This window comes from Eschrichtius robustus, chromosome 2 (assembly GCF_028021215.1).
Source record: "Eschrichtius robustus isolate mEscRob2 chromosome 2, mEscRob2.pri, whole genome shotgun sequence".
Taxonomy (NCBI): domain Eukaryota; kingdom Metazoa; phylum Chordata; class Mammalia; order Artiodactyla; family Eschrichtiidae; genus Eschrichtius; species Eschrichtius robustus.
In genome coordinates, this window is record NC_090825.1 from 18,065,357 (window position 1) to 18,083,784 (window position 18,428).

Sequence of the window (18,428 nt, forward strand, 5' to 3'; positions counted from 1 at the left end):
GTTTCTAGACAAGGGTCAGGATGGCTGGGGTCAAAAGCAGAAAATGCTCATATACTACATTTCAGACATTTCAGGGTTATGTTTTGTATGGAAATGTGGCCCAATAGGACACAGAATACCCCACAGGTATTTATTAGAAAAAAAGAGCTTCCAATGTCCACACAGATTCCTTACCACTTTGTCTAAATATAAGAAAATCAAGTTATCTCTAATAACTTCTACTATTCCCAACTTTTTAAACTCTTTAATTTACTGGAAAAACATAGAAGCATTAAATAGAGTTCTATTTCCAAAAGGCTTTCACTTAGTGCATTACAAAATTCTGATTGCTGTGAAATAATTAATGTTCCTAAATTACCTAAAAATAAAGGATTGGATTTTTGGGGTGGCAGTAGAAGGCTCTGAAAAGTGGAGAATAGCTAAGTTGTAGAATTTTGGTAAACCTCTTATAACTCTGCAAACAACCAATTCAGGTTATTTATTTATGTAGACATTTATGCAGCATCTACTATTTCAGACAATAAATCAGGCACTAGGTTCACCCCATGTAAATTTTGGATGCATTTAAAGTGATAAAGTATTAAAACTTTAAAAAAATTTATTTCTGTGTCTATTGAAAATTAACGATCCAAATTTATCACTTGGGAAAATATGACTAAGTCATACTGTAATAAAGTTAATACTTTCCCCAAATTATCAAAAGCAGTAATAAAGCAGCACGGTCCACTAGAAGTTCCTGTACTGATGGAAATACTGTAGATCTAAACTAATAAAAATGGTAGCCACTCGTCTCATACAGCTACTGAGCACTTGAAATGGGGCGTGTGTGAATGAGAACATTTACTTTAACTTGTATTTAATATTAATTTAATACCTATAAGGCTAGTGAACATCACAGGATTAGAACTATGGGACAAATATTCTATGAAGCAGTAGAAAACATTCAAATTGAAACAAATACTAGATGTTAAAAAAGGACCTTTTTCAATAAAGATACCGTTTTAAATATTGAGATATTTCTTCAAGTAAGAATTAAAACTTCAAATTTACTTAAATGAGTAGTTATGCTATTTAAAGGTAATTGAAATAGACAGCAAAGCAAAGCATACTGATGTATTTTTCTTTTGGAACCTAGGTATACAATTTTGGATTAATTATATTCTTGTTTCATATCACACTCTTACCATTTGCTCATGACTGGTTCCTATTATATTATATTATGTTATATTACATTATATTATATCATATCATATTATATATTCACTCATTCATTTATAATAGTGTAGAAAAAAGCTAGCTACCCACCATGGTCCACATAAACTCTAGGATTTTGGCGACAACTTTCATCAACTATATGGTCCTTCCTCATATCCTCTCCCCACCAGAACCTCCCTCCAGAGCAATACGTAATAAGAAAATGTAATTCAGATATCTTGAATAACCCAGATGCTCTACTCAAGGCCACCAGAGAAAGCTTTCCATTTTTCAAGGGCTTAAGAATTGTTATGCACCCTTTCATAAAAGCATGTGAGCAAAGCAAGAAATACTATAGAAGAATGTAGTCTAAAGTTGCTTGCTTCCTGGATTTAGAGTCACAAGTTCTTCAGAAATTCCACAGTATACAAATGGAAAACAGCAGAATCTGCAATCCTAGAACTTTTAGTTATACAAAGAATATTCACTAGCCATCATCACTTTATCCTCTGTGGTATTAACTCCACATCCAAAACATACCATTAATTCAAAAGAATTTACTATCTTTTATGGTTTCTTTTATGAAGACATAAGATCCATGTGTGTATATTCATGCAAGGTCATATAACCTAAAACACATGCATATAGTGGGTGTTTATACACTCTTAATTAACAATATTGATAAGATACCTGTCCTGGTTTGGCATTTTCACACACAGCTGTCTCATATGGCACAGATATTTCTGGAGGAAATTCATTGACATCTAGGACGTTAATTAATATGTTGACTCTGCTGGTTAATAATGGGTTACCTGTTAAAAATATAAAAGGAGAAAAGATGATTACAAAATCTGATCAGTTATTGCTCTTATAGTAAATAGCATTAACATTTTAAAAAATCAGCATTCATATGGAATCCAAAGGACCTTTCCTTTATGGGAAGCTGAGGCATTGTGCCAAATATAAATGATAAAAAGGTGGATTTATATGCAGACACTGCTATATTTAAAACAGATAACCAACAAGGACCTACTGTATAGCACAGGGACCTCTGCTCAATATTCTGTAATAATCTAAATGGTAAAAAAATTTGAAAAAGAATAGATACATGTATATGTATAACTGAATCACTTTGCTGTACACCTGAAACTAACACAACATTGTTAATCAAATATACTCCAGTAAAAACATTTTTTTTTAAATTATAATAAAAAGAGATGAATACTGGCGCTATCAATGTCATGCTGTCAGAGCACCAGCAGTGCACTATACCAGTATTTATCCCTGAAAATCAACACCAAAGTTAAGGTCAAACATTTAGCTGGTATTTCATCACAAGTGTAGCCATCATACCAGCGTTAGTTCACAGGATCAATCTTCACTAATAGTGATATTTTTCACTGGATAAAACATATGTTTTTCTATGTTGTGTCTATAACTTTATTGGGTAGTATCATCTACATATTTAAATAACTCTCTCAAAATGATTCCTCCAAAAAAGGATGATAAACTCCAAGAATGAAGGAGAGACTGCTTTGCATAGACGAAAATTAAAATAAATTTAAGGAAGTAGAAATAAGAGAGAGATTGTGGAAAACTATGACGCACCCTGAAATTACTTGCTGGTGATAAGAAAGGAAAGAATAAACAGCCTTTCCTTCTTGAAGTACCAAAAAAATTAGTTTGAAGAATTATCTCTGCCAAAATTCCATCACAATTTTTAGCCCCAGCTTGTGATATATTACCGGCCTCTCTGTCATTTGCTGAAGAAAACCAGAAATAATTAAACTAATAAGGCATAACATAATGCACATCTTTCAACTTATTTATTTTACCTAATGAAGTTTTACAGATGGATAAAGTGCCCCCAATTGTCGAAGGATCTTGTCCAAAGTCACACATCTAGAGGGATGGGGAGTTAATATTCAAACCCAGGACTATGGAAATCCAAATATTATGTTCATTCCACCAGACCTTTTTTTTTTTTTTTTTATAAATTTATTTATTTATTTATGGCTGTGTTGGGTCTTCGTTTCTGCGCGAGGGCTTTCTCTAGTTGCGGCGAGCGGGGGTCACTCTTCATCGCGGTGCGCGGGCCTCTCACTATCGCGGCCTCTCTTGTTGCGGAGCACAGGCTCCAGATGCGCAGGCTCAGTGGTTGTGGCTCACGGGCCCAGTTGTTCCGCGGCATGTGGGATCTTCCCAGACCAGGGCTCGCACCCGTGTCCCCTGCATTGGCAGGCGGATTCTCAACCACTGCGCCACCAGGGAAGCCCCTCCACCAGACCTTTTTAAATGATTGGTTATTGTGTTAGATTCTTCATCTGCAGTGCCACTGAAGATTCATAATGTTAGTATTCTTATAGATCTCTATCTGGATGCTTTTAAAGAATGCATACAAATCTCACCACATGACTGATTCTGACAAGCCTACAATATTCTGCTGTGCTAAAATTTATCTAAAAAAAAAAAAAAAGCACCGTCAGCCGTAGCTTAAGAAATGTTCACATATTCATATATGACACAGTGAAATCCAACATTGTGTACCAGTGCAGGCACAGATAACATAAAGGGAAGAGAAATGGTATATTTTGTAATATGGGTTGTGTTTATAGAAGGTGTATTGGTAATCTTGGAGAAGGATGCAAAAAATATCTATTTATTCAAAAATTAATATTGGTTACATGGCATTATCTTATCTGGTAGAAAAGGTCTGGTTCAGTTTTTACAAGTTATTTAATCTTTCTTCAGCTCGTGGTATTAATAGGTGTTAATTCATAAGTTTTTAAGTTTGTTGTATTAAATGAGTGTTCTACAGAATGTTAGATTAGTTTTGGTAAATTATCATTACTCTTATCACCAACTGTCATTTGTGGAGATGATCTAGCTCATCTTCTGTTATTGTTATTAAGTATTCATATATCATAAAATACAGATAAAATCAACAGTTTGGTTAAATTAGTTTCACTTTCCTAAACAAACTGTAAATTATCAAAAACTACAGCAAAATCAATGCCTAATACTTCATAATACTTACAATGTACCCATATTCTAAGACACATTTCACAAGTAAGCTCATTTAGGTTTCACAGGCAACTCTAATATAGAGACCATTATTATCCCTTATTGTAGGGGGGCTTCCCTGGTAGCACAGTGGTTGAGACTCTGCCTGCCAATGCAGGGGACACGGGTCCGAGCCCTGGTCTGGGAAGATCCCATATGCCGCGGAGCAACTGGGTCCGTGAGCCACAACCACTGAGCCTGCGCGTCTGGAGCCTGTGCTCCGCAACAACAGAGGCCGCGATAGTGAGAGGCCCCCGCGCACCGCGATGAAGAGTGGCCCCCGCTCGCCGCAACTAGAGGAAGCCCTCGCACAGAAACGAAGACCCAACACAGCCAAAAATAAATAAATAAATTTATATTATCCCTTATTGTATATGGAACTCTGAAGAACGGAGGGGGAATGTAACTCTTCCAAAAATTCCAAGTTAAAAGTGGTAAGATGGGTTTTGAATCCAAGTGTTCTAGTTTCAAGTCCATGCTCTTAAACTCTATTATATATTAACCTATTCAACTTCTGTACAATGTACAAATCAGCCACTACTTCCTATTTTACTTGGTACATAATTTACAAGTCCCAAGGACATATGAAGAAGAAAGTGGTTTTTTTCCCCTCAGGATTATAGTTTTATTTTAAGTTAGTGTGAGGATGGGGCAAGACTTCTCTCACAATTATGTTTATAGTACAGATTTAATTTTATAATGTATAAATAAGTTATTAATTCAAGCTTATTTTTACCCATGAAAAATTCCCTTTTGGTAGTTTTAAATATAAATCTGCAATATAGATTTGAACATCTGTCCCAATGAGTACTATGGCTCAAAATATGATCAGTATTGTAACATCTTATTATTAAAAGTGTTTCTCAAAGGTGTGCTTTTGGTATTTTAGCTAAGACAAATATTTTGTTGTGTGAGATTTTCCTGTGCACTGTAGGATTTGTAGAAATACTGAATTTTAAATGTCACTAGTCATCACTGTGGAAATTACAAAATAAATGCCCAAACAAGAATAGAGGAAAAACTATAATAACAACAAAGACAAGCTATTCATACTGTCAAAAATGAGTGATGGGTTTATGGGTTTCATTATATAATTCTCCCTTCTACTGCATATTTGTAAAACTTCTTATAGTTAAATGTTTAAAAATGTCACCTTATATTTGTAAATCTGTCTGGGTACATAGTAACATTTCTGTTTGAGAACTACTATACTCAGGTAAGAATTGATCTTTTCCCAAAGTAATATATTTATTAAAGTAATATATATATATATATATATATATATATATATGTTTTCATTTATAATTCATTAAATGATGTGAAAAAGTAATGACTTATTTCCTTTCTGACTCATCTAATCTTTGAAACAGCAATGATGAAATTTGTTTAAACTTGATTTGGCATGAGCATTATTATCCGAATCTTTGCCAAATTAGAAACTAGTTATCACTGAATACTTAGAAAGTAAATTCAATTATGAACTTTGTAAATATTAAATAACTAAAATCTTACACAATTAATTGCTGTGTTCTTAGTAGTCAAGCCATTTAAACTCCAATTATCACTGACCCATGTTGCTTATATTGCATAACTAGCTTATTAATAGTTTTGGGCTCAGATAAAATTATCGATAACTAATTCTATTTTTGTCCCTCATGGCTTCAAGAATGTTTTGTTAGATCTTCTTTCTTTATCCTTGGTGATATCTCAATCAAATCCCATAACTTTTTGAGTCAATTTGAGTTAGAACTGCCTTATTAGTAGTATTTTAAAGTATGGCTTAAACTAAGAAAATAAAAAAGATTAAGGCAAAATTATGAAAATCAATAACAAAGGAGCAGTGAAATACCATAAGTGAAATACATATTATAAAATAATATTATAAATTTATGTCAAAATTTTAGTTAACATAGATGAACTGGACAGATTCCTAGGAAGACATAAATTGTCATAACTGACTGCAAAATTAAAGAGAAAATCTTAATAGACCTAAAACAAGTGGAAAAAATTAAGCTGTAATTAAAAATCTCCCCACCAAGAAAAAGTCATGCCCTCATGGCTTCACTGAGAAAGTCTATCAACTACTTATAGACCACATAATATCAATTCTTTGCAAACCCTCTCAGAAAATAGAGAAAATAGAGGAGAAAACACCAGCTTATTTGTTGTTTCTTAATACCAAAAGTCAATTTAAAACATCAGAAAAAAACCAAAGCATGGACTAATATCACTCATGAAAATAGGTACAAAAATTCCTTAACAAAATATTAGCAAGTTGATGCCAGAAGCTTATTAGAAAACTAACGTATAATGACCAAATAGCATTTATCCTATGGATGAAAGGTTAGTTTAACATCTAATAATAGTCAATGTGATATATCATATTAACAGAAGAAAGAACAAAAAAATCACATAGCCATCTCAATAGACTCAGCATTAGCATTTGACAAAATTTATCCATTCATGATTTTATTAAAAATTCTCAACAAATAATGAATAGAAGGCAACATCTTCAACCTGACATAGTCCATCTATAAGAAAACCATAGCCAGTATCATACTCAACGGTGAAAGACTAAATATTTTCTCTTTAATATTGAGCACATGGCAAGAATGTCTGCTCTGACCACATATTGACCATTGCACTTAAAGGTTTATCCAGTGCAAACAAATAAAAATAAAAATTTAAAAAGTATTCAGATGGAAAAGAAAACGTATTTTTATCAAAAAATGACCAGACCCTGTAGGTAGGAAACCCTAAAGAATCCACAAAACACTTATAGATCAAATCAAGTATATTAAGGCTGTGGGATAAGAGAGCAATATAAAAAATGGCCATTTTATACCTAATATACTAGCAAAGAAGAAACTGACACAGAACTGAGAAAAATTCAATTCACAATGGAATCAAAGATAATAGAATATTTAGGAATAAATTTAGCAAAATAAAGGTAGGACTTATACACTGAAATTCACAAATCATAGGTGAGAGAAATAAAATGGATTGCTGATGGAAAGGATCACTGTCAGAAATACAAAGTTGTATAGTCCTTTTGGAAAATACATTGGAATTTTCTTTAAACCTTAAACGTGAACTTATAAGCCAACAACTCCACTCCTAGGTCTCTCCCCAAGAGAATGAAATGAATGTCCACAAAAAGCCTGTCTGCATATGTGCATGGAAATATTATGCGTATAGTCCCAAACTAGGAACAATTCAAATGTCTATCTTTTGGTGAATAGATAAACCGTGGCATATCCATACAATAAAATTCTTCAACAGTAAAAAGGAACAAAACAGTGACACGTGCTACAACAACATGACTGAACCTCAATTATATTATGCTTCATTGATAAGAAAAGAAGACTGACATCACTCCTTACCTGGAGTTTAGTTAGCTGCAGAAAGCAAAAGGTTTCAGTGCCTTTGGGTTTCTGAAGTACAAGAGCTTTCCGAAGATTCCAGCCCCCAGCTGTCAAGTCTTCCAGACTTCCTGGGGCAGATATTAAGATGAATCCTTTTAGGATTCCTGACCCAGGGCTTCCCTGGTGGCGCAGTAGTTAAGAATCCGCCTGCCAACGCAGGGGACATGGGTTCCAGACTGGGTCCGGGAAGATCTCACATGCTGCGGAGCAACTAAGCCCGTGAGCCACAACTACTGAATCCCGCGTGCCCTAGAGCCCGTGCTCCGCAACAAGAGAAGCCACTACAATGAGAAGCCTGTGCACCACAACGAAGGGTAACCCCCGCTCGCCACAACTAGAGAAAGCCCGCACGCAGCAACAAAGACCCAACGCAGCCAGAAATAAATAAAAATAAAATAAATAAATTTATTAAAAAAGGAAAAAAAAGAATTCCTGACCCAAAGAAACTCCACTGTAATTTGTTATGCAGCAATAGACAACTAATCCCTGGTGATAAGAAATATTAAAATATATAGTAAAAGGAAAGAAGGATTCCAACCATGGGGCTGCAGCTGCGATGGGTTCCGCGGGGCACATCGGCCGTTGTGCCGGGAACAGCATTCATTGCCAGGGGCCACGCAGGAACTTTGCCCCAGGGGCCTGTTGCTGGGGGTGGAGCTCCCACTTGCTTCCAGGTCTGCACTTCCAGCAAGGCTTCTACTTCCAAGGAGACTGATGCAGCTATCAGCTCCCACAGTCCCCAGGCCTCCTGGAATGGCGTCACCGCCCTTTGGAACCACATGTCACCCTGTCCTGACTCACAGGGCCTCTGAGCCCACCTACCTGCCCTCTGTGGCTGTGGGTTGGGACTGGGTTGGGGTCTTCTGGGACACGGAGCCTGGCCTGGGGGGACTGACTAGCAAGTCCAAGGAGGTTGCTGGCAGTTTCTGGAAGTCCCTTTCCCCATCATCGGCAGATGGAGATCTCCCAGGAGTCTCAGCCCAAGTCAGTCCCTGCCTGGGAGCTCCTGACCCCACTTCAAAGCCTGGACCTTGAGAGGGAGCAGGACAGCCGGGGCGTTGCCGGTGGCATCTGCATGGACAAGGTGTGGTCAAGCCAGAGGCCGCGTGGGTCTTCGGCATCCTGCTCCCCTGCACACAGGCCCACTGCCTGGGGTGCTGGTGCCTTAGCGGAAGGGCTGACAGGTCTTCCCTCTGGACTTCATTAAGCCTGTTCCAGCATCCAGTCCATTCCAGCTACATCATACCTCACATATTCCGGGTGAGCACAGAGGCTGAGAAGAAGCAACTTACCAGGAACTCCAAGGCCCAAATCAGCAGGATGGGATGCCTATCAAGCTACTCACAATTTATTCATTAACTATGTACATATCTGTGTGTTCCAGAGAGTATAATAAACCACAGGCATCAAAGAGGTATAAGATAAAGTCCCTGATACTAAGAAGTTCACACCTGAGAGGATCCCTATACAAATAGATGAAATACAATATAGTCCATGATGTCAATAAAATAACATTTTCAATGTAAAAATATTTCTTCTTTTTGAATTCCAATTTTGATATGTGATACTAAAATTTTCTGTACATATCTAAAATATAATTTTTATCCAAATTTCAACCATTAGGTGAGAAGCTCATCAAGTGGTTTTAATTTCTGGAGAAAAATCAGATACTAATTAAGGAAAAAAAAAGCGCCTGACATTGTTTTGTATGTGATTTTGATAGAGCAATTTTACTGGTTTAAACTACTCCTAAATAGTTTGATTATGGTAATGTTCCCATAAGCAGCTGAAAGTTTAAAATAAAATATAAACTATAACAGCAAACTTGGATTCTATTGTATTTACACATCATGTAATAGTGAGAAAAATGGTATCATTTCTAAATTAAGTCCATGACTATAGTGGTGTTAACGATTATTATTTCCATGTATACAACACATTGAAGGCTTTATGAAATGGTTGAATATTTATAAGTGATTCTTTCTTCAAAGTATGTATTACTTTTCTGTATTACAAGTACTAGTAAAATGTTGCCAATACTAGTATAAATCAAAGTTACCTTTCTTTGAGAATACAAAATATTGATAGTTTCATATAGTTACTCAGGGGAAAAAAAGGGAAATATTAAATGGTAGATAAATTACCTAGTCTCATACATGCAAAGTAATGTATTCATGAAGTGTAAGAGAAAGGCAATTATTTGAGAAAAAATAGGAAAAAATAATGGCTTCAATCCAGAATTGAAACCAATGGTTTTATTTAGTCCTCAGAAGTCAACTACACTCTCTGAGTATGTACATGTCTTCATAGCTACATTAAGCTGTTTTATTTCCACAAATCCATGCTAATATTTAGAGAATTTAGCACACTGGTTCCAACATCAGTATCCATTAGATGACCTAGGTATCTTGTTTCAAATGGAGATTTCTTGGCAATAATCCCAGAAATTCTGATTCAGTTATGTCTTGAATGGGGTCCAGGAATACTGTCCCAGGTGATTCTGATTCAGGTAACAATTAAGAAGTTGAAGAACAGTAGTAAAAAAGAAAGGGCCAACCTGCATGCCTATTCTCAATAAATGTGCATATGACTTACAGTGCCCTTTTGAAAAAAGACTGGCCAAGTTAGAAAGAAATGTCTACGGCTCAAACACTGCAGAAAATCCAGACTCACCCTTGTCTCTTGATCCTGATGAGGTTAACCTCGGTCACCCAGATGGATATAATGTAACCCAGCCAGTGCAGGTTTACAGGAATGCAGGTCCCTTGCATAACTACCTTCCAGACTCACCAGATGGGGAAAGTTGGAGAAGTGATATATGTCTCTTTGGACATATGTTGAGCTAGGGACATATATTAGAAACAGCAGAAATGAGGATGGGCTCAAAAACCCACTTAAAAAACTTCGTAATTTCTCCATGTGGTATTTAAGACTCTGTTTGATAAGGCCTCAGGCTTCCTTTCTTTTCTTTCTTTCTTAAAAATGGAGATATAATTGACATACAACATTATATTAATTTAGGTGTACAACACAATGATCTGATATTTGTATTGATCTTGAAATGGTTGCCTGAAGCAGGGGTGCTAGGTGTGCAAAAAATAAATGTGATCAAAGTGTACAGACTTCCAGTTATAAAATAAATAATTCCTAGGGATGTACTGTACAGTGTGGTGACTGTACCTAACAATACTGTATTCTATATGAGAATAGAGAGGAGATCTCAGGCTCCCTTTCCGAATGCATTTTCTTTACCCTTCCCTACACATTCTGGGCACCAATTGTACCACCTTACTTGTAATTTCTCATCTGGACATGAGCTTTAATACCTCTCTGCCTTTGCTTAAGATGTTTCCTCAACCTAGAATACCCTCCTTTCCTCCTTTTCAATATCTTCTTCATCTTTTAAAGACTCAGCTCAAATGATAATTCCTGTGTGACATACTATGCTTATGCCTTCAAAAATAATTATTTTAATTATTTTCTCTCTTACAGCACTTTGTATTTTGGTTGCATACTTATGAATTCAACCAGATTGTTGTCTTTCTCACAAAATTTTCAGGCCTAGTGGTTAAGTAATATGGTCTCTAAACTTTCTTCACTTTTAGAGAGACTCGTCTAGTTGCCAAGAAACACATCAGGTAGGCAACTTTCTAAAATGGCTCCCAAGAATCCCCACTCCCTGATACCAACATGAGTTACCTCCATGTAATTCTTTGCCCTTAAGTGTGGTCTGGGTCTAGTGACTTGCTTCTACGAAACAGAATGGGGCATCGGTGATACCACTGATGTCAGAAATGACATCTTATCACTTTTGCAGGGGAGCAGAACTCTTCTTCAACAAGATAAACCCAGGGAGTCATCTGACTCCTCCAACGCCTTCTTCTTCCTGTCTTTTTTCTCTGCTGATGCCAAGGCTGAAGCAGCAGCAGGAGCTGCAGACCTGCCCTCCGGAGGTGGGCGCGCTGGCCAGATGGCTGATACCCTGAGCAGTGACTGATGTCTTCAGGGTTTTTTCCTTTCAGCTCACTGGTGACCTCGCTGAGCCAGGTTGTCACCCACCTCCTCGATGCCCACACGGTCCAGGATCTTCTTTATGTCCTTGGCACTGACAAAGGCATTGCCACTAAGGGCAGCCAGCAGGGAGGAGGCCATGCAGTGTAGGTAGGCAAGAATCTTTCCATAGACAGGGAAGTTATCAGAAAGGATCCTTCACAATAAAATCATTAGGAACTCTTGTAGCTTGAGTCTTATCTAGTAATTAACACTTATTGGATAGAGATAGCAATCTACCTACCTACAACCCTGGCACACACATAATATTGCACACATATTTCCTTATTCTCATACTTTGAGTCTGTATTTTGTTTCTAAAATGCAAATCCACTATAGATTTCTAATAGGTAAGCAGTCCAACGAGCTTAAATGTAGGTGGATAGATAGATAGATAGATAGATGATAGATAGCTGATAGGTAGATAGATAGATAGATGATAGATAGATGCCAAGGCTAACAATAATTTCAGCTTAATTATATGTACAATGCAAATGTACATAAAATTTTTTAATAGTTTACTTTAACTATTTATGTATGTAAAAATCACCTTGACTAATTTTACTATTAACTTATTTAAAAATGAAGCATAAGGAGGTGAATATGTGTCCCTGTGAAATTGTGTTTTGGAGTGTGAGTCCTGGGCTCCTGTCTTAGCTTGGTCATCATTTGCTGTGTGACAAATGGAAATAAATCTTAGCCTCTATTTCTTCACTTACAATGTGGACAGTAATAAATTGAGTGAATGTATATAAAGCTACTATAATAGTTTGGTTTACTAATTTATAATATTATCACTTACAATTATTATAGAAACATTAGGTACTTTCTTCTCATTTGGTCTGAGAACACCATTTCATGGCTAACTATTTGGCACACAGGCGGAAGAAACCCTTTAAAAACTTCTACCAAAAAACCTATTTATTTTTGTTTAAATCCTTCATTACTTAATGACCACAGTTTGGTCAGTATCAACCTTTGGCAACTTTCCCTTGGAGGCTATATGAGAGCGCACTTAAGTCTGAAGTCCCTGGAATTCAGCATAATTTGCATAGTTATAACTAACTAAAATAATTTTGGGGGTCAGTTTCTATTCCTAAACTGTCCTTAAGAACAGACTTCAGTCTTAGTTTTAACCCACAACCATTAATACTTTGCATGTATATAATGTTCTATACAATTTATAAAAAATTAGATGAAGTTATGTTGAGCCTAAATTATAGACAATAATCTCAGTTTGATTTTCTGTATATATGAAGATGATACTACTTACATTATGTTGAAGCAAAAAAAGTTAAAGCAAAGTAGCTCTAATGCTAAATAACCTTAAAAATTACTCAACAATTTAATCCCAACTCATAATGGTATACTTAAACATAACATTTTCCCCAAATATAGCACGCAGTAAGTCTATCACTGATTTTTGAACTCTTCCACAATAGAAACAATCTATTGCCATCTGGATAATTAACATGACCAAGAAAAGAAGAATTGTCTTTGGTATTATCCATTTATTTTATAATTATATAAAAGTTCTAAGGCTTTAATGTAGTTATCTTTGCCTAATGATATGTGTTATAATAACGCCAAAACAAAAAACAAAAAAAAATTAGAAACATTTGCCCATTGGAAGTTTCTGATAATTTGAATGAAGTGATTTTTGGAGGCTTGCGTTTTTTTAATTCTCAAGATTAGTATAAAAACATCAAAGCAATAATGCATAAAATAATTATTAGTAGTCTAATAAAACTATTTGGACCTTGGACTATAGCAACTCTGATTAATGACTGCTTTTTAATTAATTGGAAGTTGTTCAATCATTGTACCATTTCATTGCATCTGAGAGTTTTTATAGAAGGGTCAGGGCCAAAACATATGCTAGTTCAATCTGCAGTAAGGTACACTTACACAATTTTGTTCCACTTGGCAGGGCAAGTGTGGGCTATTTATTTCTCAGCCATTCACCATAATGAGAGTTTCCTGCTGAGGCTGGCTAATTTGATCATTGAAAGCAGCCTTATGTATTAAAATATAAATAAAGTTTACTTTCAAACTCTGTGAACTCAAACAAAATATGGCCCACAACAATCTATTCTTATTGCAGAATCTTTAATGACCATGTGATATATACTTAGCCTCTTTCTTTTTCATGGAGGTGTATAGTGTTCATCTCATCAGACTTCCTTGAGGGTTCTAAATTCCACACAGTAGTCTTTGAATAGACAGTGGAATGGACGAGGGGTAGATATTTTAGAAATATTAGCTTGGCAGCCCTTTCACATTGTGTGTATGTATGGATTACGAGTCTAAGTCTCAGTTCTGCATATGTCCAAGTGAGAGCCAACATAACTTATGGGAATCCACACAATGGGGTTTCCTAATTTGGATTTAGGTAAAAACTACATCCAGCAAGTCAGAGAGGAGCCAGCATGTGCCCTAATTCTATTAATAATTAACAAAATACAGTTTTCTAAGTTTGAAAAATCTAAGCTTTTAAGGAACAATGACACTCGTTTGCACAGTATGGATGCATACTCCCCTTCCATTTTCCAAGTGGTTGGAACTCAGGCTCTGACTGCAGGTACCAGACCTGCTATGATGGGTGCCCTCACACTATGATGATGGTTTTGGTAGCTATAGTAGCCGCTGGGGAGAAAGAGACCTTTTAGAGTTACAGTACAGGTGAGTGAAGAACTAGCTGCAGACTTTCATCTTGAGTTAAGGTACTGGACCTAATACTCCTCCTTCTAAAAATATGCACATGTTTTGCATGTGCATTAATAGAAAGGGTAGGTCGCACAAGATAGTTTTCTAATGAAAAATATTCTACTGTGGAAAATATATTTTTGATAAATAGAAGTTTTTTGAATAGGCTACCTCTGGTCAGTTATCACTTACTATATCCAAGCCATTGAGAGTGACTATAATATAGTTGATAGAGGTCTTATAACCCATAACTTAGACATCTCATTTTTACTCTATTTGTCAAAGATCTTAGAATACTAAAGTTTATTTTCTAACTATATTATAGTTAAGCTTTCCTCAGTGTTATGGATGAAGGAAATCATTCAAAGTTGAAATAACTGAAAGCATGAAAAGAATGATGAATAACATATGTAACTGTAAGAGGATGTGATATGGGAGAGAAGAAAGGTGCCTAGCATGAAAGGAAACTTCACGAAAACAAGTTAAAGAGAACTGGGAGACTGGCATTTGGTTCTGTTCTCCTGATAGACTGTCTTCTCAGGCAGCTGACTGGATGATCAGCTCTCAGAGCCTAACAGAGCAAGGAGGGCAGATTTGAAAGGAGACAGCATGACAGAGAAAGCATATGGTAGAGGGGCAGGCTGTAATGTACCTGTTCAGCATGACCAGGATGTGTGAATTTCCTCAGGGTCAAGTGGACAAAACAGAAAGCTGGAGTTGAGCAATCATGCTATTAATTCACCCAAGAAAGCCGTCTGCTACACAAGGGGACCTGGAATTAAGAAGCTGTAAGGTCTACAAGAAAGCCGTCTGCTACACAAGGGGACCTGGAATTAAGAAGCTGTAAGGTCTACCACTGGGTACCCATATCAAGTTCATGCGCAAATGGGATGCTCAGAGACCCCAATACCAAATAACTCAAAAATCACATGAAGAGAGTTAGTATTTGGGCAGTCCATTTAGCCAGTCAATTTTAATCCTAGAAGCAGTGGCAACCAGGGGAGCACTCTCTGGGGGGCAGATAAGAGAGATTTATGTGAAATAATGCCATTTGCAGCAACATGGATGGATCTAGAGATTATCAAATTAAGTAAACTAAGTCAGAGAGAGAAAGACAAATATGAGATATCACTTATATGTGGGATCTAAAAAAACTATACAAATGAACTTATTTACAAGACAGAAATAGACTCACAGACATAGAAAATAAACTTATGGTTACCAAAGGGGAAAGAGGGTGAAGGGATAAATTAGGAGTTTAGGATTAAAATATACATGCTACTATATATAAAACAGATAACCAACAAGGACCTACTGTATAGCACAGGGAATTATACTCAACATCTTGTAATAACCTACAATGGAAGAGAATGTAAAAAAAAGAATATATATTTATACATATACATGTATAATTGAATCATTTTGCTGTACATCTTAAATGATCACAACATTGCAAATCAACTATATTTCAAAAAAAATCTTTAAAAGAGAGATTTATGCATTTTTACTTCTCTCTCTCTCCTTTCTAGTCCAGCTGGAGAATCTTTACCCCCACTACCAAGGAATCAAAGTTCCAACTTATGGTGTCATTGAGTTCTTCAGTTATCTATTGTTGTACAACAACAAATGACCACAAAAATATAGTTGTTTGAAATAATTACAATTTCAGTATTTCTCCCAATTTTGTGCATCAGAATCTGGGCAAGATTTGGCTGAGTATATATTCCATTTCCCATGGTAATGACGGAGGTTACATTGTGGTATTCAGCTAGCAAGCAGCCTGGCTAGAGGTTGCAAGATGGTTTTACTTACATATCTAGCGCTCTGACAGGTATGGTTAGAAGGCTGAGCTGAGCTGGGATTGTCAACCTGACCACCAACATGTGACCTCTCTAGTATGGCAGCCTCAGAGCAGTCGTCTTCTAACATAACAGAGAAGTAGTCCAACAAAGAAGACAGAAGCTGCATGTTCTTTTATGCTAAATTCACCTTTAATAATCAGAATAACGTAAAAGTAATGAAATCAGCTAAAGGCATCATTAAGGCCCGGGAGTAGGTGTCTGATTATGCATGTTTGGAAGCAGTTGTTGAAGATTAACAAAACTGTTTCCCATTTACACCCACTGAGTTGAGACTGACCCAAAGCCCCTCAACAGAAATGTTCACGGTTAGCTTCTCCCTGCACTGAAAGGTGGCATTAGCTGTCAGAGTACTTGTACCAGATGCACGAAAGAAAATAGGAGGAAAACAAAATGAAAGATACTCAGAAGGGATTTCCTCAAATCTTTCAAGAGAACCCAAGCAGAAGGACCGGTACAATGCACTTCTGTTACAGACAAGTATGTTGCTAGCCAAGGTCTCCACTCCCACCCTCATCTGTTACCTTTGGAAGTTGTGATAATATCCTGAATTGTCCAGCCAAACACATAAGACCTATAATCACTCTCAGTCTAAAGGATTCTCTTCTGGACCAAGCAGAAACCAACACAAGGAGTAATTGCTAACAATCCTATAGATTCTGACTGAAGAATTGCACTTGAAGAATTGCACTTAAAACTCCTGTATATTTCACAATGATGTTCATAACAAAATACATTTTAATGAAAGGAGAAAGAAGAGGGGTGAATTTAAAAATGCTCTCTTCAATTTCAGAAAATATTTCAGAAAAGATGATTTCATGTGATGGTTATTTCCTCCTGCAGGGTGGAAAAGGATGAGATCTCACCATGAAATGCACTGCTAGATATTCATGCAGTCCTGCAAACAGGGCTCATTGGCAGCTGTCACAGTTTTTCTGGACTTAATGCTATGAGCAAAAGGAGCAGGTTTCTGAGTTTCCCCAAGAGACCACTTGGCTGTCAGTCCAAAAATGAAAACATCTCAGCAGGGACTCATTTAAGAGTGTGAAATCCAGAGAATTGCAGTATAACATTGATTCCGTCCACGCCATACTTACTAACTTTACTCGCAATTATGGAGAAATTATACTGTGCGGTGCTTTCTCTGTCTAGTAATTCACTAGTAGCGATGGTTCCTTCAGTTGCATCTATTGTAAAGTAGCTGTCTCCATCACTCTTCCAATCTATGAAGTACCTGTATATAAAAAAAAGTAGATGCAAGTGTGCAATGATTACACATTAATCATGATGGCAGTCAGGCTAACTTGACACAGTTCCTTATTTTTCTTCCTGTAGCTATTACCTACCTTGCAGTAAAGAAGAGTATAAATGACAGCTTCTTTATTGCAAAGTCAGTATGCTCAAGGGAAAACTGGAAATAATGAAAGATTTAGTACTCCTGCTGTTCATATTATTTTAGGGCCTTGACACCTTGAAAGCTCAGCAGAGACTAAAATTCTAAAGCTGACCATGGATTTCCTTAACCTGCTGAATATTAAAACTTTTTCAAGCAGTAAAAGATTCTTTAATGGTGACTGTGGGAAGAGCTGGGGGTGGGAGAGGCATCTGGAAATAGCTACAAAGAACTGAGGTCAGAACACAGGTAGAGTCTTCCTTTCCATGGACAGAAAAAACAAAACAAAACAAAAAACATGTTAGGGAAACTAAGGGGAAAATTTTTAACTGACAATGGGATAATTGTACAGAAATATTTCCCTCAAACACATATAAAAGGGCCATGGTTGTTTTATTACTTTAAATGTCAGGACAACTTTCTTAAAAAATAAACCAAAAAACAGTGATCTTGGCTAATAATGTCTCTTTATCTTCTGTATTAGCCAACCTTCTTGATAGTAACAGACGTTGCCTTCTTTATGTGAAGCAGCTGGACTATGAAATGCAAGAAAATGAATAAAAGACATATTGCATTTGTATAAACCTTTATGTAACAGTGGACATATAGAGTGATATATGTAAAATTATTTTCAAACATATTTTCAATCATCATATTAATGGACATTTTGAAATCTTTCCATGTGCCAGGTATTGTTCTAAATATTTATATATGTTAACAAATTCCCAGAACAACCTT

At 36.3% G+C, this 18,428-nt stretch overlaps 1 protein-coding gene and 1 pseudogene across 1 annotated transcript in view; both read right to left on the bottom strand.

The window, feature by feature from the left end:
• Window positions 1-18,428, bottom strand: part of CDH12 (cadherin 12) — a 415,721-nt gene that overhangs the window by 9,667 nt on the left and 387,626 nt on the right. The window contains exons 8-9 of the mRNA XM_068535175.1: window positions 17,395-17,531; window positions 1,885-2,006 (exon numbers count right to left, since the gene is read on the bottom strand). Of these exons, the coding sequence (XP_068391276.1) occupies window positions 1,885-2,006; window positions 17,395-17,531 (259 nt within the window). The remainder of the gene's footprint in view (window positions 1-1,884; window positions 2,007-17,394; window positions 17,532-18,428) is intronic.
• On the bottom strand, window positions 11,517-16,406 carry LOC137755081 (large ribosomal subunit protein P2 pseudogene; annotated as a pseudogene).